General features: G+C 45.7%; 1 protein-coding gene across 2 annotated transcripts in view; it reads left to right on the forward strand.

The window, feature by feature from the left end:
• Positions 1-23,640, forward strand: part of LRRC74B (leucine rich repeat containing 74B) — a 432,482-nt gene that overhangs the window by 258,477 nt on the left and 150,365 nt on the right. For both annotated transcript variants that reach the window (XM_078665884.1, XM_078665885.1), the window contains exons 8-10: positions 8,958-9,036; positions 10,933-11,028; positions 14,321-14,437. In XM_078665884.1, the coding sequence (XP_078522010.1) occupies positions 8,958-9,036; positions 10,933-11,028; positions 14,321-14,437 (292 nt within the window). The remainder of the gene's footprint in view (positions 1-8,957; positions 9,037-10,932; positions 11,029-14,320; positions 14,438-23,640) is intronic.

Below are 23,640 nucleotides of genomic sequence, written 5' to 3' on the forward strand. Positions count from 1 at the left end.
TGTGGGGGGTGTATGTATGAGTGTGTGGTCTGTGCCATAATGTGAGTGCATGTATGCATGCATGCATTTACTCACGATTGCATGGTGGGGTGTGTTGGGTATGTGGTTATGTCAGTTCGAATTGATGTTTCTGCATGTGTTTGAATATGCGTGTGTGTATCACTGCCTCCATATATGTGTCAGTGTATGTTTGAATGAGAGGGAATTGTGGTCTCCGTGAACATGTATACTGCTGCTTGTCTGTGTGTGCAAAATGGCATGTCTGCACTTGTGTGTACAGGTGTGTAGATACATGTTAATATGGTAGCAGTATATACATATGTGGTGAACAGCTAGAGTAAATGGGGAATAAATGCTAATATCGGGCATTTCGATTGAGTACATGGCCCTAAGATGTGACGAACTTGGTCTATGGTACAAGCCCAAAACTGCAACATCATTATACCCCTACGACCAAATGTATCTCCACTCCTTGAATGATGTATGACTGAATCACATACCGAAATTCAACTCACCAACGGGTACCGACCTACCGATCCATCCTCTCTCTACCAGTTCCCGCATTTTTACATTACGGATCACAGACACTTAAAAAACAAACAATGCTTGTTCTTCTTCTAGTGAATTTCTGCTCCCCTTCCGACTCTACCACACCCACTTTTCTTTTTGCTTTGGTCAATGCTGGTCATTTTGCAAGAGCATTGAAGTAGATTTATTTGCAATGGAGTTATAAGAAATAATCAATATAATAAAACATCTGTGGGGTTCATTAATGGAGCCTTCATCGACATAGAAGAAGAGCATTAGAGAGACCTCTACCTTCTTGAACCCCAGATTGACTATTCCTTGCTGTAAGAGCCTCATCCAGTGCAGTAGGAGGCATGCTGAGTGCCTTACCAGGATAGAGAGGTAATCTGACCCCTAAGGAAATTGTGATATGTTAGGACATTTGTGTGACTTCCAATGACCAGTCAGGCTGGGCAGTTGCATGTCATGTGTCGCAGGCTGTACCTGTCACGATACAGTGGATCCTTCTAGGATCAATTAGCAGATGTACCTCAGTCCTAGGCTGGAGCTTTACTATTCTATTCTTATTAGGTTTGCCTACTCAGCAGGCATGCGCTGCATAGGAGACCTTTAGCCGTCGCTCTGCTGGTTTTGGAAGCACACACTGGTGCTTGTGGCGGCATCCATCTTGCGGGAGCACGCAGGGGCGCGCCACAAGCACGAATATGTGCTTCAAAAGACAGCACACTGCGCATGCACCACTCCCGGGCTTCTAAGTCTCTCTCTCTCTCTCTCTCTCTCTCTCTCTCTCTCTCTCTCTCTCTCTCCCTCACCCTGCTGGCAAACTATGCCCACGGTCATCTCTACCCACAACACACTCCCAGCCAGCCATTAAAATCGAATTCACTCTAGGGGCGGGGTGTTTCCTGTTATACAATACCCAGGAAGCCGCTTTCGCCTCCGGGCTTGCTCCCACAAAGTCTTTAATCAAGTCTAGATCCTGAGATTACTGTTGTTTTTTTATAAATAAATAAAAAGAGGTGTGATTAAAACTGGCCTTGGCATAGCACATTGCAGGGGCATTTTGCCAAGACCCATGCAACCTGATAGAACCGAAAGGCTGCTGGGCTGCTGGCCAGTCCACATCGGGTTTCAGTTCCGCGGGTGCCTGCTGGGTAGGTCGGGTTTTTATTGACCCATATAGTCGTTTATTATCTTTCCATCACCTATCATTGGTGGGATTAATGCTGACGGGTGCTCTATATGTCTGGCGATTGGACTCTGCGCTTGCTTGCTTGTGCATTTGCTGGTGGTGGGGGAACCCACGGTATCAGCTGCTTCTGTACAATGTCTTCTTTAGATCTCGCTGGTGTTAGCAGCATGAAGCGCTGCATCCAGCGAAAAACCTTTTGTTGTCGACTTGCCGGGAATGTTGGACAGGGGATGGGTACGTGTTTTCCCTCGGCGATTTCACCTCTTGGACGCGCACGTACAGCCCTGCGCCGTGCACATCTCCTGTCACATTCCCAGCAAGTCAGCCTCTCGCAATCACACGCGCGCACACACACAGCCACACTCACGCATGCACACACACAGACACACACACACGCTCACACACACATGCATGCACACACACACAGGCACACACATACACATACACACGCGCACACACACACACGCACACACACGCAGGCACACACACACACACACACACACATCCCCTCCCCACCCCACTCACCGGGCACATGCGGGGCTTCCCTCACTGGGGGGGCGGGCACCGGCAATGTGCCCCGACCCCCCCCTCACTGGGTCTGTCGGACTCCTCTCGTCCCGCGGTAGTGGTGGCTGCACTGGATTCGTAGGCGGCTTGCTCCCCTTCCTTCACAGGAGCGTGGGGTAGGCTCCCGTCCGCTTCCTTTCTGTGCTGGTGGCCCCGCCCTCAAGCAGGCAGTCCCGGGCAGTCCCACCTGGCTTCCAGTGTCTCGTTTTTTATATATCTTTATCTCAGGTCAGATCAGCAGAAGTCCTGAGCTCTCTGCTCCTGATCCCTCCTTCTCAGGCCGCTTGGAGGTAGGTGCATCTCCTCTGGCTCCCGAAAAAATGGCGGCAGGTGCAATGGATGAAACCGGCACCGCTGCCTCCGAGTGAACGCCCGGACCGACTCACAAGGCCACATGTGTGCCCTGCCTCGGCGCCCTGGGTGGTCTCAAGAAAGGTCTCGCTGCCTGTTGTGTGAAGGGAAGAGGATTTCCTAGGGGGTGAAAGCTGCGCAGGGTTCACGGAAGGCACAAGCCCAGCCCGAGGGCACACAAATCAGAAAAACTTGTTGTTTCCCCACGAACTAAACATTCACGTTTACTGGCCGAGCAACCTTGGAGTAAACGCGCTTCCAATTTACAACCTTTTTATCGTTGTTTATTCCTTGAGGCGGAGATGTTTGTAATCGTTATCACACGCAGGGGCCGAGCCTTGGGCACAAACACAGAAGAGGTGGAGGGGGTGTCGGGGAAGCGGGGCAGGCCTGGCAGTGTAACACGAGCAGAGCACACACATCTCCGCAGCAGGCGCTCAACCAACTCAGCATGCGCCAGCAGCTCATCCAGCTGAATACAAAATATGCCTTCTGTTTCAGGTGAATTTATGTTAAGTTTGGCTTTTTCCAGAGTAAAAGCCAGCCCTTTGTTTATAATTTGCATTTCTGGAAGGGAAATAGTTCATGAACACAAACACGGGAAAAGCTATAGCTGTTGCTGATTAACATAACAATTCTGTCTTTTTTCGCTGGAATAGACTTCTATTTGGTGAAATACATATCTAAGAAAAGTTTTGGAAACTCAAAAACGTCTTTTCTTTTTGTATTTGGTGTTAAATCTGCTGTCGCAATGATTCTCTATTAACAGCATTGATATAAAACTATGTGCAAGGTAGGCACCGGCTAGTAGTGTCTTACTATTACCCAGTCCATAGTATTCACTTGATCAAGCTCAGACGGATGAATGGCAGAGATGGCCCTACTCTTATTCAAAATCATGACCGTGTAAACACAACAGGCGCCTGCTGCGAGTGTTAAACTCGCTGAGCCATCTTGCCAAAAATAAGACAGACAAGCTGATCCAAGTTAGCCACATAAACCCATCAGAAGAAAGTATTGTTTATTTTAATATTTGTAGTGTACAGTCCTGTCCCATGGAAGGAGGCCAAAAAAGAATCTCGAAGGAAGGGGCCTTAAGCCCCCGGTGTCCGAGAGAGGGAGGGAGAGACCGAGCAGCCTGGTCGAGAAGTCTGCGACTCTTAAGAAAAGCTGCACAGCTTCCATTGATGGTGGATGGGAATCCCTATGGGGTGGGGTGTCCACATCAGGCACGGACATAGAGCTCAAATAAATGAAATGAAAAAGAGTGAAATGGTTTTATCTATTTATTACATTTATTTAGCGTTTCCCCCAAAATGTTTGTCTCGTGGTCCATTGCGCAGATCTTAAGACCAGACACTACCAGCTGGGAAAAGGCAGGTGGAGTTTACAAACACTGGTGCTCGCCCTCTGAAGACAAGCCCTGGCTAGGAGGACACGTATGTGCTGTGGGGTCTAGACCCCAAGAAGCGATCTGAGCTACCCTATGCCTGGTGCGCTGGGACTAAGCTTCGGCAGCATCATATGGCGAGGTTGATTCCCTGCTACACCCAAGCAGGCCTCCCCAAAGGACTAATTCTGTGGAGATGTATTGTAATTCGTAGATTTATAAAGCGCGGCTTATCACCCATGAGGGTATCCAGGCACTGTCCATAGATCAAGTGATCTTCCCAGAATCACAGGATGTTAAGCCGATGCCGACACTAAACCCTGGGTCCCTCCAGCTCCAATGACGGCAGCTCTGGTCGCTGCGCCACACCTTCTTCATATGTGCTCATACTGCCTGCCTGTGAAGAGAGTGGGGGTACCTCTAGAACTGTCCATGGTGAATGCATAGTATCTTGGACCTTTTTACACATTGTTTAACAATGACGTAAGCCTACTGTTGGTCCTACCAATTTTACACATAAGGAAATGGAGCCAGAGAAGGGTAAAGTAATCTATCCAGGAGCACACAGCTTAGTCAAGTGGAGAAGCTGGGACTACAACAAGAGTTGCTGCTTCCTCTCTGGTGTAATCGGTGGCCTCAGAAGGAAGAACAGCTTTTGTGGAAATACAGCAAGTTGCCCAGTGGAATGGTTGTTGCTAACAACAGCCTGTATTTGAAAGGGCAACAGAGAGATTTGAATCAAACAAGGAGCGGAGGCAAAGGTCCTGAGAGCCGGTTGAGTCAAAAGCACTGGCAGAACCTGCTCGGTGGGGCAGGGTCCGAAAGACAGCACGTCTGCAGCTGGAGTTACTTCCGCCTCCTGCACAGACAAGGGGCTGCTGCATACCACTGTCCGCACTGCATACCACTGCCCGCACTACATACCATTGCTCGCACTGCACACCACTGCCCGCACTGCACACCACTGCCCGACCTGCATACCACTGCCCGCACTGCATACCACTGTCCACACTGCATATCACTGCCCGCACTGCATAGCACTGCCCGCACTGCATACCACTGCCCACACTGCAAACCACTGTCCGCACTGCATACCACCGCCCACACTGCATACCACTGCCCACACTGCATACCACTTTCGGTACTCTATCGCTTCTTCCAGGAAACAGCCATGTCAATCTGAGAGGAGTCACTTTTTTAAAACTTCTATTTACTATCAATATAACGAGGCATGTGGCAGCAGTTACATCAGAACATTCCGAGACCAGTAGAGCTTTTGAATATGTTTGTTCACCCAGATATAATGCATCTACCTTTCTTTACTCAAATGGTTATATGTCATTACTACGAATTCCGTTGCAAAGCATGCCTTTACCACACATGTGTTACAACGGAATTCTTTTTTTACGCATAACCTTTCCCACGAATATTCCTTTACCACGCATAGATTTACAACGATTTTTGTTGTTAATTTATGTATAGTAAGGGCATATTCTTGGGAAAGGTTATACCCCTCCCCTGTACCCTTACGTGTCCCCCAGCCCCCAAACCTTCGTCTATTTACCCATGCCCTTAACCCTCAATATTTTTTAATTTTTTAATTCCCTTTACCTCTTCTTGTCGTTGTTTCTTTGCCTTCATCTTCCTTGATGACGTTCTACGTCCTAAAGAGGAAGCGGAAGTTTTTTTCCGTTTCCTCTCTAACGACGCTGATTGTCTCCATTTTGCTTCATAAGTTCTTTTTTGGGGGGGGAGATCCCCCCAACCCCCCTTTTTATTCTCACTTTTTTTTTTATTGGGTATGCCCCCGATGCCCCCTTTTTAAATGTTTTTCCTTTACCACACATGCCTTTACTATGCATCTCGTAGTAAAGGTATGCGTGGTAAAGGCTTCCGTGGTAACCACGCATGCGTTCTAATGCATGCCTGGTAAAGCCTTTCGTGGAAACGGCCACGTTGTAGTGGCCATTTCCCATTCCCCACCAGCCACCTCCATGAATGCCCTCTCCCGTGAATTTGAACAATCTCTAGATCCCCCCATAGGGGGTATACATGGGCTCCCCCTACTTACATTCCCTTTACCCCAGATTTGCTCCCACTTTTTGGGGCAGCCCCTACTTTCATAACCCACCTTCTTGGCCACCATACACCAGTCCATATCTTTTGTCCCGTCTGGAGTGTCGGTGTTGTTGTAACCCCCCTCAGTCGCGCAATGTTACGTTTGACCAGCGACACCCAGTCCCTCTTGTCATTAGATAGCTGCATTTTTATAGGACATTGCTAACTTTTCTTAAAATGTAAAGAACAGGTGAATGACCAGGAAAGACCATGCACCCATTATGAAAGTGCTCTAAATGCGGGCACAACTTCACATAGACTTTCTGTTGTGTAGGAGTAAAGGGCTTACATTTCGTTTTACTTGCAGATCAAGCACTTTTTTTAAATGGACAAGAGGATTCTCCGTCCTATTGTATCCCCCGATGCCCTTTGCAGACCCACGTGCTTGCCATAAACTGCGTACAGAAATAGTGGCACACCACTAATAAAGCTTCTTTGTGTTAGACGTGTTTTTTATTTTTTGTTTTACTGAATCCAACTCCACCCTCCAACTCCAACTCCACCCTGCAACTCCACCCTGCAACTCCACCCTCCAACTCCACCCTCCAACTCCACCCTCCAACTCCAACTCCACCCTCCAACTCCACCCTCCAAATCCAACTCCACCTTCCAACTCCACCCTCCAACTCCAACTCCACCCTCCAACTCCACCCTCCAACTCCAACTCCACCCTCCAACTCCAACTCCACCCTCCAACTCCTCCCTCCAACTCCACCCTCCAACTCCACCCTCCAACTCCAACTCCACCCTCCAACTCCACCCTCCAACTCCACTCTCCACCCTCCAACTCCACCCTCCAACTCCACCCCCTACTCCACCCTCCAACTCCAACTCCACCCTCCAACTCCACCCTCCATCTCCACTCTCCACCCTCCAACTCCACCCTCCATCACTCAGGAACACCACCACATCACTTGGGGGCACCACCACATCACTCGGGGGCACCACCACATCACTCGGGGGCACCACCACATCACTGGGGGGCACCACCACATCACTCTGGGAACACCACCACATAACTCTGGGGACACCACCACATCACTTGGGGACACCACCACATCACTTGGGGACACCACTACATCACTTGGGGACACCACTACATCACTCGGGGACACCACCACATCACTCGAGGACACCATCACATCACGATGGGACACCACCACATCACTCTGGGACACCACAACATCACTCTGGGAACACCGCCACATCACTCGGGGACACCACCACATCACTCTGGGACACCACCACATCACTCAGCCCAACCACATCATCACTCAGCACCACAACAGCACTGTCCTTGCTTGCTACCAACAAGCATTGCCATAGCCAATAGGACTTGCATTAGGAAAGTGTAAGCTATTGGCTTTGTGAATAACAATGCTATTAATTTATATATTTTCAAAGCCAACACATATTTAAAAAATGTGTCATTTACAATACCAATAGCTCACACTTTCCTAATGCGAGACCTATTGCATTGCAAATGCTCGTTATTTATTTGACTTCTATTGTGCACACTGCAGGTCTCACCTGCTTCGAGGTGCTGGCACATAGAAACCATATACATGGCACTGGTGGTTACATTTGACTGGCGTGGAAGTGGTCGGTATTGAGTACCACTTGCGTTGTATCTATCAACTCTCTCTCTCTCTCCTCTCGCATTCTCTCTCTCTCTCTCTCTCTCTCTCTCTCTCTCTCTCTCTCTCTCTCTCTCTCCCTCTCTCTCTCTCTCTCTCTCTCTCGACCCCCCTCCCTCCCTCCCTCCCTCCCTCTGATGGCAAACCATGTCCATAAAGAATTCACTCTAGACTCGTGGCTTGTTGCAAAAGGAGCAAAACAGAGCATGGAGGTGTTTTTAAACAGTGTATACTGGTATCACGTGTGCTGCTGGATGTGAAAATAAAACTGTGCTGCCAAACTTGAAGCAACTGAAGAGCAATATATATATATTGAGAAACGCCACCAGGCCGAAATGCGTCGGTGTGACAGACTGGGGATCTGTGCCAATAAAATAAGATAAACGAAGTTCCTGAGTGCGGCGCATTTTGTATAAAAAATATATATATATATATATATATATATATATATATATATATTAAAATGAGTTTAAGAAGGTGCTAAAGAGGGGAGATGAAAGTAATGAGCATGAAGGAATGCACTTCACTGAGGCCATGCAATCACTTTAATGTCCTGCGTCTCGGATGTTACACCTTCAATTATGAGAGCTTCCTTAACGTTCACGAACTCAAAGCAAACAAGCTTTGGCATAGCCAATAGGTCTGGCCTTTGGGACCTTATAAGTGTTTAGCCATGCAACAGTTAAAGTTGTTGCAGTAAGGATATTGTGCTTCATAACTAAATACTTATAAGGTCCGAAAGGCAAGACCTATTGGCTATGCCAATGCTTGTTTTCGATTAAAGCTATTTTTGTTCTCTAATCTCCACTGCAGACAGTTGGAGTGCGTTTGATATGTCTTGCATAAAAGATATAGTGGAAGAGTAGATGATGAGTAGATGATGAGTGAGCTAGCTAGCTAGTGAGGAACGTACTGAGTGAATCAGTGGAAGTCAATAAATCGGTGTGTAAGTACTTGGGTGAATGCAAAAGTGAATTAGGAATCAGTTCCCGTGTTAGTGTGTGAGTGAATGAGTGAATGAGTAGGGCCATTTAGTTTTCACTAACAACTCAGGCACCTGAGATTTGCATCTGCTCTCTACAAATTTCCTGGAGTGTGATTCTTTCTACGTGGATACGTTTGTTACTGTGTAAAATAAAACTACCATACCTTGACTGTGTCTTTTTGTTTTAAGCAATAATCGAATTTCCCTGGAAGGGGCCGTCAGCCTGGCTTTGGGTCTGAAGGAAAATAAGACATTAAGAGTTCTTGGCGTAAGTATAATCCACGAGTGTCATGTGTGTCTGCAACATGTTAAAGGGCTCATGGGGCACATGTATGAAAAAACAGGTTTGCGAGTCCTTAATAGCGATTTTTTGTGAATCACTATTAAGGACTCACAAACTGCTAAGTAGGTAGGTTTCGCATTTAAAATAGCGATTCCTACGCATTCCTTATTTGCGACTCGCAAATTGCGACTCGCAAATAAGGAATGGCTTCCCATTCATTTCTTTCGGCCTAGAGGCCCAAAGGAATTAATGGGAAATGTGTGCGCAATTTGCAAGTACCCAGTTGGTACTCACAAATTGTGCATGCAATTTCAAGGGTGCGGGGGTTCCAAAAGGACACCCTGTTGCACCCCTGAAATGTGCATGTGTGCACATGTGGCGTACATACATGCCCTAAGGGCATGTATGTGTGCCACATTGCACTTTGAAAAAAGCTAAAAAGTGCATTTTTCGGAGGAAATCACACATTACCACCAACTTGAAGTTGGTGGTAATTTGCGATTCCTTACAGCAATATCGCAATTTGTGATGGCTACTTGAATAGCATTTAAGGAATCGCAAATTGCAATTCTCTAAATGCATGCACAAAATAGGGAATTGCACATTTTGCGATTCCTTATTTTGCGAGTAGGTTTTTCTTTCCTATATCGCACACAGCTAAATTACGACCACATGCATCATTGTTGCCGTTTGCGATTTCTTAATTACGAAAATTAAGGAATCGCAATTAAGAAATCCCAAACGGCTATGCATCAAGAAATCGCAATTTTTTTTGCGATTTCTTAAATTTCCTTAATTGAGATTCACAATTTGCAAATCGCAATTAAGGAATCCCTTCCCATTGATTCCTTTGGGCCCATAGGCCCATAGGAATGAATGGGAAGCCAATCTCATTTTGCGATTCGCAACTAAGGAATCGCAAAATGAGAATGCTATTTCAAGGGTGCAGGGGGGGGGGTCCAAAGGACCCCCCCTGCACCCCTGAAATTTAACTTTAAGAACATTTTGGGCATGTGTGTGTGTAAAATGAAACTTTGAAAAATGCACTTTTGTGCATTTTTCAAAGTTTTCGCAAATTACCATGAAGCGGAACTTCATGGTAATTTACCTCTCCCTATTTGTGAATTCGCATTTTCTAAAGTGTGATGTGTTGCATTTAAGAAATCAAAAATTGCGATTTCTTAAATGCAATCGCAATTTAAGAAATCGCAACATAATTGCGATTCCTTAAATTGAGAAAAAATAAAAACACATGATGCATCCCAAAAAAGGAAATTGCATTCGCAAACGGCCGAATTTTGCAATCCGCACCGTTTGCGAATGCAATTTAACTTGATGCATGTGGCCGTTAGTTCCCTTGATGGTAGGTGGCAGGTAATGTTCACTCCCACTAACATCACAAGCATAGATGTAAAAAAATGCCCAAGGGAGCTCATATAGAAAGCATAAATGTTTTACCACACATTTAACTGGCCTTCACTTCACAGACAGATTGCAGGCACAACGGTAGCTACTTACGCGATTTGGTTGAAAGGTTTTGCAGGTTTGTCAAACTGCACCTCCAAAAATCATCTTTTCAATGGAAAGTGATTTGTTTGTGCGTTTGTGTGTGTGTGTGGGTGTGTGTGTGTTGATGTGTGCGTGTGTATGTGTATATGTGTACGTCCCTCTTCTTATTATTGTATTTGGGTTCCCAGGGAGATGGGGAGAGTGCTTTTCTCCTTTAGCAGCCTGTCCATATTGCAGCAACCATGGCCTCACTTTCTACCATGCTGTTAGTACTTGTCTTGTGTTAGCTACCCAAACAACGTATAATTGCTTGAATGGACATGAATTCGAACCTCTACAAATTATCATGTTTTGTTCCTGATATATTTCTAGATGGCCAGAAACCCCATGAAGAGTGAAGGCTGCTTTGGCATATTGAAAGGGATTCAGGCAAACCGCGAATCCGCCATAGAAGTGCTGGATTTCTCGGTAAGGTTTGGGCGAAGCAGGAGAGTCTGAGAACCGCTGGATAATTCAGTTGAGGTGCTTGGGCAACCATTGTTCTTCTGCGGCCATCTTCCTCGAGAACCCACTAATCTCTTCTTAGTAACCCCTTCTTTCCTCGCCATATATCTCCCGTTCCTTCGCTTTTATGTCATTTACTTATGTTCCCGATATTCACCTGTGTTTTCTAAACTTACATGTGTAGAGTATATGCAGTGCATAGATTCTGCACGTGTAGAGAAATTACTGAGAATTAAAACGTCTCTAAAAGAGCTTTTCTCTCTTCCAAAAAAGACATTGACTTTACATTGTTTCAATCTGTGAAATGTTGTATAATTGGTGAATGCTCACTTGTTTCCTGCACAATTCAGACATGGATCTTTCGGCCTGACCCTTTTGTTTGCAAGTTCAAAATCGCAGATAAGTGTGAGAAATGCACACACATGTTTGTGACTAGTCTTTAAGTTAAAACTGTGTGTACGTTCATCTAGCTTACATTGCATGTCCCCAACTTGTTCTCTGATAGTTTCCAGGGAGCGCCTACATTAATCAATCCATGTGGAGCCTACAAAAGCAAATGTTATGCAAACTTTGCATACATTCGTCATATGCAGGGCTGATGTTCACACGCTTGACCTAAGCAATTCCTGGTTTTGCGAATCATGCACACAAAATGTACAGATTTGTGATTTATCCACTTTAGGATGCAGGTTTTGTGTTATTTTCTGTTGTGTGTGGCTGCAGAAAATTAATTGAAAGTCACCAGAGTTGTATCACACTGTAGCTGAGCTCCCACAACAGGAACATCCAGAAGTTTATAGACAGAGACAAAGCCTTGAAGTAGCCTATGCTCGTTATCAGAGACCATGGCCAAGCTCACAGGCAAATTCACTCCACCGCAGATGCTGGTGAAGATAGAAGTCAACAGGAGCAGCTATTACTATGTTACCGTGCAAATTACAGAAAAACAAATGTAAAAACTACACAACTATTGTGAAAATGGAAAATTGGGAAAACTGGTTCTGTAGGACTTGCAAGCCGGTAGTCCATCCACTGGCCTGAGCTCCCTGTACCACAATCCGATTCTGCTTACCATTAGCCCCACTCCCAGTATTTTCTGAAAAACCCGTCCTTTAACAATGGTTTCTTTATACTTCCAAGATTCTCTGAGAACTATACTTTAAGATTCTGCAATCTCCTCCTTTCCACTCGCTCTGGGGCTTTGCTCTGTCTAAGATCTTCCAGTTTCCAGACACTTGAGGATGCAGTCCGAGCTTTGCTTGAGGGCCTTTAGATAACCAGGATTTCAAAGTTTTTACTATGTTTGGTGGGTTTTTCCCCACAATCCTTGAAATGTTTCTTTAGAGAACCATGTTAGCTCCAAGATAGCGCAAGTTTAGAGTAGGGTGAGTTCTTATATGTAAAATTGGAACTTTATCAATGGTGGGTATTTCAAACAATAACGTGACCAATCTGGCATCCCTATTTGATCCAGTCTAATATTATTGTATAACAACTTGTTTGACAGTGCACAAAACCCCGCAAGTGATTTCCTGCTGATCTAAGATGGCTTCTGAAATATCAGCAGTAGGAAGAGCTCTCTAGAGCTGGTGATTTCATTCAGAAAGATGAAAGTTTGTTTTGTGTCAGAGAGGCTGCATACACACTGTGAAGCTGATTCTTCCATGCCTCCATGTTGTTGTTGAGGAATGCTTGCACCAGTGGGTGGTGACCTTACCCCATGTGGATAAATCACCAGCGTTATGTCACAGTGTAACTTAGCTGCGGGGAGCTATTGAGGATGTGACATTCCCTCCCCATTCTTTTATGCTTGTAAAGTGAATGTTTCCTACCCTGATACAAAGCTGGGCCTAGATTACAGGGACTACTTGTCCAGTATGTCTCACTGGCACGCTGCTGAGTTCCTCCTTGTGAGGAAGGTGCCAAGAGCTAAAACAACTCTGTGGTGCAAAGAAGATGGTGACTGTCCTCCCTCCTGCCAGAAAAATGGTTACTGCAAAATAACGTGACCCACCACCCCCAGTCTCCATGGAACTGTGGGGACTGAATTGGTGACTTCCAGACTGTCTTGTGGCGACACGTTCCATATATAGAGGGCACAGACCCCCCCACACCCTGTGTGTGGAGACTGCTTAGCCTAGGTAAGAGGTGGGATCTGACCAGGTCGTGGTCCGCGAGTGCTAGGTACCAGCTCCTACAACCACTTTGGCCACACCATGGCCTTCTTCTGACAGGGGCATCTTGGCAAAGAGAGGATGTGGACTAGCTAACCATGTTAGCATGAAGGGAGCTTAATCAGGCAAACACAAGTTACCCATACCCCTTCAACCTCGATTTGGCCTTCACAGGCATTGGAGCGTGCCAGCAGGGATTCAGAGCACTGGGTAGGGCTTGTTCTGCAGGCAATGATATACACTGAAGTAGAAATGAAGAGCTACAGGGAAAAATGCATGGTGCCAGAAAGATATCAGACTCCACTGGCAAGGTGCCACTTAACTCTCCAACTGAGACGAAGCAATTATAACAGAATACTATGTGGACTGTGTTGTGATATCCCAAGATACCAGTAAGGAGTGACGCTGGTATGATAAGCTATACTGATGAGTGTGGACTTCTGTCACTGGATGTAATGGGGACACTGGCCTTTAAATCAGATATATCAGTAGGGGCTAGGAATTAAAGCCAAAAGAAACAAGAAGAGAATGGCCACTCATATTGCTAGATGCAATCACAAGCAGAGAGTCATATCCAAAATGTACAAGCTGAAAGTGAGTTCTGCTGTCACAGTAGGAGAGCATCAAGCATTGAGTTGTACCTCATTTCACAATACACAGGCGAGTGTGGAAACTAATATCACAGGGTACAAGCGTGAAGTGGCCTCTGATATCACAAAACTGTGGAGAGGACACTCACATCACAAGACACAACCAATGGTAGACACTAGTGTCGCAAGGTACAATTGTGACGTGGGCTCTAAGACAAGAGTGTGGTGGGCACTAGAATTGGGAGCACCAATATGGAGCACCAATATAAAGATATAAGTGAAAAGTGAGTTCTGACTTAATATATAAGCATTGGGGGTCATTGGGCTCTGATTTTACAAGATATTAGTGGGACTGGGTAATGACGTAATAACACACTTATAGGGCCAAGAAATGAAGGGTGCAGCAAAGAGTAATTCCACAGATTTGGTACATACCAGTTGTACAAGTCGTGTTTCCTCTTATACCCATCATATTTTCTATTTTCTATATAGGATATCACAGTAAACAAGGAGTTTGAAGACTTATATACCGCAGTGAAATCCACCGTTCCAAACCTTACTGTCCAGCATGGGGGCAACACAGTGCTTTTTAAGAAGGACAAGCCGAAGGTAAAAAGCTAGGCTTCTATCATGTTTCCACTCTAGCCTGTATCCCTTATCACTATTGTGTGCTGAGTAATCAGTGTGCATTTAATCAAGTGTCTTCATTGTTTAAATGGCCCAGTGTTTTGAAGCTGTGTAATCAATAAGGAGACTCTGAATGTGGAAGTTGAACGACACATTCGGACTTGACACCACAGGGATGCTGTTGTCGCCGTCACAGTTGTAGTAATGGACATAAATGTTCCTATCAGCCATGTGAAAGGCTATAACAGTGCAGCTTACTTAGTCTTTGGGGTGTAGATATGGTAATGCAGTACACTATAAACATGTGCTTATATGTGACAATGCAGTGTCTGTAATACATGTAATGTAACCCGTGTAATATCCCACCCTTGGTTACTTATGCCAAGGTATGTGATAATGCCAAGGCATGTGATAATGCCAAGGCATGTGATAATGCTGGGAGTATAGACCACGTGATAATACATAACGCTGTAGAAACCATCATATTTGTATTATGCACATCACTTACATCATTCCTGCACTGCTGCTGTCTGAATCGTTTGTAGGGTAAATGTAAAAATGTAAATCCAGTACTTGTATAGCGCACGAATCACCCCTGAAGGGATCTCAAGGCGCTGGGGGCCATGGGAAGATTAAGCGAGCTATTGCCCAGAGTCGCATGGTGCTGGGCAGACCCCTGCCGCCGGAGCCGGGGATCGAACCGTGATCCCCAGCGTCCAGCTTCAGTCGCCCTGGCCGTGGCGCCACACCTCTCTGAGATATGTTTTACCTTCACAATGCCTGAGATCAAGAAGGGATCCTAAAATCCCCTTCCTAGAACCAAAGTTACATCTAGAGAGCTTATAGGTAGAGTAGTTACTTCTCAAGTCACATAGCTGCCCTCTTCAGGTAGCACGGTCAGGTTCCAGGATTCTCTTCCGAAGAGTGGTGTGTGCAAGGATAAATGCCAAACCATTCAACAGAAGTGAAGGAAAACCATATTTATAAAATAATCAAAATACAAATGTACCAAATTTCAAGCACATTCAGAAAGAAACAGGATTTACTCTCTTTAAATGGTCCTAGGGGTGGATCTGTGAAAAGCTGATAGCAATAAGGGAAAGGGATAAATGGCTAAAGAACGCACATAGCTCCAAGTGGTAAACCGTCATAGCTATTTTATCAGTTAGGAGGACCGCTTTGACAGCCTATCAGTAGCGGCTCCTCAGTCTTGGTGAAAGAACGTTGGCCCCCTGCCAGCAGATGTAAAACTTGAAAAATAAAATGATGATAAAATGGATTTATTATCATCTTAATGCCGAGTTGGAGACAGCCGGCACAGTCTCCCAGTCTCTCTGGGAGTGCAAATTCATCCCGCTTAGGCCTATCCCGGAGCTTCTCTCATGCTTCCAGCAGAATGAGAGCAGCGTCTGGATTGGGTGTATGGGAACCTGGGAGCCTGTGCTTCAGTGGAGCCAGAGAAGCAAAAGAGGGACAATGCGGCGGGCAACAGGTAAGTTTCTTTCATGTGTTTTTGTGTTGTTGTTGTTGTTATAGTTGTCCTCTGCCCTCTCCACCTCACCACCTTTCCCTGACGTCAGCCGCTACTGCAGCCTATACCTTTCGCTTTTCCAAGCTCCGCAATTAAATCATACTAGCAGCCCGTCCCAACCTTGTCCGGGAGCAATCAGGCTTCCCCGACCCCCGTCCGCCCCGACATTGTCCAGCAGCCTGGGCCCCCGCCGCGATCATTAGTGCCCTTTGTTATTTGGGGCTCTTGGTATTGAGCACAGTGTTCTTTTGGAGCGATGTGACATTGCTGCTGTTTAGCTCTATCCATGACGTGACCCCCGCCCGCCCCGACATTGTCCAGCAGCCCGGGCCTCTGCCCGCCCCGACATTGTCCAGCAGCCCGGGCCCCCGCCCACCCCGTCCCCCGCCTTCCCTGACCCCCGCCTGCCCCGACATTGTCCGTGGGTCCCCCGGAGCCTTACCTCAGCCGCCGCTCCTCCCCCGCGCTCCTCAGTTCACCGCTCCGCCGTTCCTCGCCGCTCCTCAACGCTCCTCCCCCGTGCCATGTCCGGCGCTCCTCCTCGCGCTCCTGGACGCCGCTCCTCCCCACGCTCCTGACGTCAGCACGCAAGTCGCGGTCGGCGCTACTTCGAAGGGACTACTTTTTTTTATGTACATTTTTTAAATAACGCATATTTTTATAGTTTATATAGCCTATGTCCATCTGCACACCCTGACGATTACAATGATGTATCGGGTGTGTGGATTGGCGCTGTGGTTCCCGAGTTTACCCGCCTCAAAGGTTCAAAGTTCTTACTTTATAATAGTAGTATAGATTACAACATTCCTATTCAAATTACTAAAAGCTGGCACTAACTTTGTCCCTTAAAATGATGAAAAGCATTCAGTTATTTTGCGTTTACAGCTGAATTTGCAGTGTACCTTGAATGCCGCATGTACTGTCTCACTAATTAAATTATGGAACTACCACAAATGTTCTAATCTTCTAGAAAGTAGGTTTTAAAATGTAACCAATAAGAACCTGCACTCAGAGACCACTTAACAAAATGCTCAAGCCTTGAAAGACTTTGCTGTCAGAAAGTAAATGGCACCTACATTTCCGCCAAAACCTAGGGTCTGGTGCAATAAAACATATTCCCAAACCAGGATGTGACATTTGCCCACTGCCTGATTTGCAAATGGGTATTCAATTTGTAATATGACCTAGGTATTAATAGGGTACATCGCAAATTGTCTATCGCCACAAGGGTCTATCATTGCTTAAACATCTTTTGCATGTTGTGCTATACCACGTAGCTCGATTTTAAACGTAAACTATTGACAAATACTGTTAAATATTTTATTAATAAATGTATGTAATAGTGCCCTCATAGATGGCACACTTTCAAAGTGCCACAATTCTCCATGCCATTGTCTCTTTTAGTATAAAAATATAACTATAAAAGCTTAATTTCTTTGTAAATCTGGCATGTATTAAAATGTCTTTCTGTGTGTCTAAAATCTGTAAATGCATTAAAATAAATATTTTTAACTGATCGTGGCTAGATTTTCTAGCTAAAATTTTGAAAAGTACCCTAAAAAATTATATTGAAATAAAAAAGTGAGGCTGGAAAAGAAAGTCAAGGACAGATGTGGTACTCAGACCAGCATGTGGCTTATTGGTCAGAGATGCAAACTTTGGGACTGGGGAACCAGGTGACATATGTATAAAAAATAGGAATAATGATTTCCAAATTGATTTTTTGCAATTTGGAGATCGCAATTCCTAATGTACTAAAGAATACATTTGAAAATAATTTCTGCTAGGGTCGTAAACGACTTACCTCATGAATATTAATGAGCTCAGTCACAATTTGTGTGGCCACTAGGAATCACAGAAATCACAGGAATGGTAGCCTACTGGGGTCAGCAGACCACCATGTCTGTGATCTCTTTTTAATAAAGCAAACCTTTGTTATTTGAAATGCAGCCCGCTTTCCTTAAAACTTAAGTTTCATTTTTGAAGAGGATGCAGTGTTCCATGGGACCACTGCCTGCCCTTAAAAAATATTTGTTTCACATTTTCAAAGGGCTTGGGGTCCCATGGGGACCCCCTCCCATTTGCGAATGGTTACCGTCACTTTTTATTGGTGGGTAAAAAATGTATGTTTTGCAACCATAATGCAGTCACAAAACATTAGTATATATATCATTGTAATCCGTATTTGGTAGGGACTCCCTAAACATGACCCTTTCAAATACTGAACTACAACCCCAAATTGTGATTCGGCAATACGTTACCAAATAACAATTTGGCTTTTGCACATTAAAAATGCTTTTTTTGAGGTCGAAAACATCCTAATTCTGTGAATCGGGCATTTTGTGACCTCCCATAAAGCTTTGTACATACGGCCTCAAGTTTGAGTCTCGGCAAAGGCTCAACATGCTTTGATACTGGGTAAATCACTAAATATCCTCGTGTTTTGAGAAACAAAAATGGTTTCCTTGTGTAATTAAAGTGGAGCTCATGTAAAGTGGTCAATATTTTCGGGTCTAGTTCACACTATATAAAACTGCAAACAACTGTTACATATTGACACTAAAATTCGTTTCCAGCATAATGACAGGCAAGCCGTGTTCTAACAAAAAGTGTCTCTTTTTGTGCTGAGATCACCATATACTTACATGTGTGAAGACTCCTCAGTTGGGGCTGAGATCTCTTCACATAAAAAGATAGGACATGCAGAGTGCTAAAACTCCACACATTAGCTCCCTTTAGGATGGCGGGCGGACTTTGCTCGCCTGCCATCCTCCAAAAGGGCGGGGGTCCCGTGGGGGGAATTAGGATGCGCCCGCCACAGTGGCGGGCGCATCCTGTATTACCCTTGCGGCGGGCGGTGCTGAAAGCACCGCCCGCCGCAATGGTAAAAATACATGTTGTGCATTCCAAAGCACAACGTGACAGGCACCGTGCATTGCCTGCCACATTCTACTTTGAAATGCAGGGGGGTACCTGTGCACACCCCACGCCCCCGAAGGTCCTGGGGGCCGGCAACTGCCCCCAGAGCAGACTCCGCATGCCTTTCCGTGGCGGAAAGGCATTGGTAAATGCCCATTGTAATATGGCTGGCGGTGTCTGATAAACACCGCCACCATATGAACTCTTTTCGAAAGGCGACCGGGGCGGAAAAGCGTCGACGGTCTTTCCGTCGGCCGCGGACCCCCAAGCCATGCTAATATGGCGGGGGGGTCATTCCGGCACGGATGGCGGGAGGATCGCCTCCGCCAGGCCAGCGTTAGCTACCGCCGGCCTGGCGGGGGCGATCCGCCCGCCATCCTTATGGGCCCCTTAGTTTGTAAATTTTGCTTAAATTGTAAACTTATACAATGTGCAATTTTATCTTTGTGAATTAGGTCTTCAGTCTTTTTCTTGTGTGAAAATCACTCTTCTTTCCCCTAAGGTGGGGATGACCCCGGTTTTTAATGTCACCCTTCTGGGACTTCTTGGGCACAAGGGTGCACATTTATCCATCCGCTATCTTACTCATCTCTCTGGGGCTAGATAGCTTAATATGTACTGGTGTAACTTCTTTGAAGAACAATTGTACCCAAAGTGTGCTCTTTGACATTTAGATTGTACAGACCATCATACGTATTAACTCCATTGCACTTCAACCATTCTTCTAGTGCCTTTACTGAGACATCTACCAATTCTACCCAGGACGGCGGTGCATCGTTGTGGGTATCCCTGAAATTCATTCTAGACTCTTCTGGGATCACACCATCCTCTACTAAGGCATCCTTCATATGCTGGTAGAACTCTTCTACCCCTTGCTCTAGGGTCAGGATTCTATCACACCAAGCTAATTGAACCAACTCCCACAATAAGGTTCCCCAGTATTTTGTTCCCACCTTCCTCATCGTCAATGCTCTTTCAAAACAGCCAAACCATTTGTCTATGTCACCCCTCATCACAAAGCGGGCACAATTCCTTTGGGCAGGAGAGGGCTTTGTAACCCACACCCATGCAGATACCTCCTCAATTTCGCTGGCTCCATCATTGCTCGGCCTTACATCCAGCCGCGCCTTGTTTTCTCCAAGGCCAGCTTCATCTCTACAAGAGCCAACTTCTTCTCCAGTTGGGCTATTAACACCAGCTGGGCCTCCACCTTCCTTTGTTGTAGGGCCAACTCTTAACTATTGGTGCTGGCTGAGTTCATGTCACTTCCAGCCATCTGAAGTGCATGCAAAGGAGGGACCATATTAGGCACTGTACTTGAACCACAAAGCTTTCCATAACACTAGTCCAGCATTTTGTTTCTAGTTTAGTGACCCTTTATGAACCCATCATATCTTTACAGTCTAGCACCTCCCTTCTCTTGAGTATACCTTGTTTTAAGGGACATATTCCACTGGTAAAGCTTTCCAAGTGATGGGGCCCAAGAACTGGAATGACCAGCCTTTCAATCTTTGGGTTATTTACAGCTTCACAATATTTAATTAGGCCGTTAAATCTTATGGAATTTCACAGTTGTACATCTTCTTTGTTCGCTCCAGATTACTGGGTTTTGTTTTTTAAATTAATCTGTTTCTGCATAGTTTTTTTTTAATTCTTGTCCCAAGTGCCACGATGCATTGCCAAACTCTTTTCACCTAACAAATACTACTACTGCTACTACTAGTACTGCTACAACTACTACCAATATTTATAATGATAATAATCAGTGGCTCTGGTATCTATGTTGTTTTTTTCTGGTGTAGTACCTGTAGTACGTTGTTGGTTCCTCTGTAAAATGGGCCGTTACTGGAATACTCTGCTGTGTCCCCTGTGGATTGGGTAGAGGTTTTGCTGTGTTGTCTGCCACTGTTTTTCCCCTCTGAGATATTTGCCATTATGTTACGTTAAAAATATTTTTAGAGTGCACGGATGCCCCCAAGGGGCTTCCCAGCGCTAGTCACGGGTAAGATGACCGCAGAATAGGAGGCAGCAGGCTGGGCTAGAGGGAGAACAGGCAAGTCTTCAATTGCTTCCAGAAGCTTAAATTGTTACAAGTCTTTCTTAATGAAGGCGGCAAAGAGTTCCATAGGGTGGGGCAAGGCCACAAAAAGAGGGTCCTCCCATTCTGGCTTTTCTGTGCTTAGGTATTTAGGCCAGATTCATGTATGCCGAGTGTAAGGCTCTTGTAGGGAGGTAAGATTGAATCACAGCAGCAAGACTTGTTTGTAGAGAATCTTGTGGGAGATGCAGAGCTCTTTAAACTTTGTACGCTTCTCAACAGGGAGCTAGTGAAGCTTGATTAAGAGCTGAGAGGGCAAACACAATTTGGGGAGGAAGAGAAGAATTCTGGCATTGGTGTTTTAGATTACCTGTAGTCGGTTTAAGACCAATGTTTTGGCGCCCAGGTAGAGACTGTTACAATAGTCAAGATGTGAAATGAAACAATCAGCTGGCCTACTTGTAGGGTGAAGAATCCCATGATGGATTTAGGACTACTCAGGTTGCCAAAGTAGTGGCTTGCTAGGGTTGTAACCTGAGTTTCAAAGGACAGAGAATTATCCATCCATAGACTAAGGTTTTTAACCACAGACTTAGGCTTGGGAGGAAGTCCTAAGATTTCTGACCACCAATGTCTGCCCAACAGAAGACTCTCAGTCTTACTAGAATTACGTTTTAGGCATTTTTCATGCATCCAGCTTGCGACAGCTATGACAGGTTTTTTTTTACGCTGTTATCCGCTGACTCAGAGGACAAGGACATGATTAACTGAGTCGGCGTAAGACACGAGTGAGATTCCAAAGGATTTTATTGCATCAGCCTAAGGTCTGATGTAGATATTAAAAAGAGCGGGGCTGCCCGTCGAGCCCTGGGGGATACCGGGTGCTAGCACTCTATGGGAGGAAGTGAAAGGTGGGGAGATTACTTAGAGAGACCAATCCTTTAATAAGGAAGTAAACCAAGTCAAGGCCTTGCCCCGTACCCCCAAATCACGTAGGTGGTGTAAAAGGACTGTGTGGGACTCAGTATCAAAGGCCGCACTTAGGTCAAGGAGTTTCACTGCCTGGGAGTTATCCATATCTGCAGGGCAGCACAAGGTCTCCACTACTGTCAGTAGAGCTCTTTCTGTGCTGTTTGCTGGCCGAAACCCATTAGAGCTGCTGTCAGAGGTTTTCAATTGTTGCGACTTTTGTGATCACTCCTCTCGCCTGAATATTACTGATGTTAGGATTCTGTTGCATTCAGCCTGGGCCCTGGATTCTGGAACCACTGTCTGGAGGTTGCTGTCAGACTTTGGCTGTCTCTTCTTGAGCATTGCGGTAGGTTTATGATGGAAAGAGCACAGAGCTGGGTTTTGGTAGCTGAGGGAGGGTTAGTGCAGGGAAGGGAACGCACCTACTGGCAGAGTAAAACACAGTCACAATTACACGTCAAAGGCTGTGTTACATTTGTTTAATGTTTTTGCTACCTCGTTTTCTCCTTTCAAATAGAGAGATCTGGCTATCAAAATGTACTGTAGAGAACAAATTAGTTACTGAAACAGTGTAGCTTTGTGAAGGAATCAACTGACATAGAGTTTTTGCTTGCAGCATTGGCAGGATGTTACTATGTTATAAAAATCTATTTGATTTTTCAGTTTTACACAGTTTTAAAGTACTCTATAGCGGACTTAAAGAACATTATATTTACACTGTTTACGTAGATTCCACACTACTCGATTTCGCCTCGATTAGGAGGAGAGCTGGAAAATGCATTCGTCTCTCTTCTACTCGATTAAGGGGCAGCAGTTGGAACAGAAAACAAGACACATGTGCAGTGAAATCTGAAGGCATCTGCCCCTCCCAGAAGGCCAGTTGATTACTGCCATGCCTAATTTGGTGGGATTAGAGAATTAATTTTGTTTTCGTGTTCAGTCATGGCCTTACCAGCAGGAACAGGAGGCTGCAGACTTGGCTGGCATTAGGGCAGTGCGACTGGTGCGGCCGCACTGGGCGCTAACGTGTGGAGGGGGATGCTCTGACTTTTGGGGGGCGCTGTGCTTGGCAATATCTTATGATAGGAGAGATGAGGGGCCCTTTTGCAGGTGGTATGGAGAGAATCTGAGGAGGCAGTCATGAGACGTGGGGGGCGCCAAAAGTGATTGTCGCACCTGGCGCACCAGCGCTAAAGTCTGCCCTGGCTGCAGCTGGGGAGAGGGGAGGGTTAGGGATAAAACTATCCAGCAGTGGCCCTTACATTAGGGCGGAAAAGTGCCGCCCCCACCCAAAAAATAAAACTATAATAAAGTGGGATTTGAACCTGTTTTATTATCATTTTATTTTAATCTCCTAGGACTCTGACAAGTCTTGGGGGTAGGTCCAAGAGGATGGCACTGTGGTGGGGGAGTGGTATTGCACTTCCTTGTCCCTTCCGTGCGCATAAACCCTCATGCTCAGTGAAACTTTCTCCAACCCCAGCTGCTTTACTGGGGATGCAGAAAACAGGCACAGGCTCCCAGTCTGCCTGGGAGTGCAAAGTCCCAGCGCTCAGGCCAATCTTGACCCTGCTTTCATGCAACGTAATGATTTTCCGCAGTGCATTCTGGGAGCCTATGCCCGGAAGAGTGCGATGCACTGGATGGCGGCAGCGATCAGGTAAGTAAATTTTGAATTATTAATATTTTGTAACTCGACCTCTCCCTCCCTCCCCAGCTCCCTCC

Source organism: Lissotriton helveticus, chromosome 11 (genome assembly GCF_964261635.1).
Source record: "Lissotriton helveticus chromosome 11, aLisHel1.1, whole genome shotgun sequence".
Classification (NCBI taxonomy): domain Eukaryota; kingdom Metazoa; phylum Chordata; class Amphibia; order Caudata; family Salamandridae; genus Lissotriton; species Lissotriton helveticus.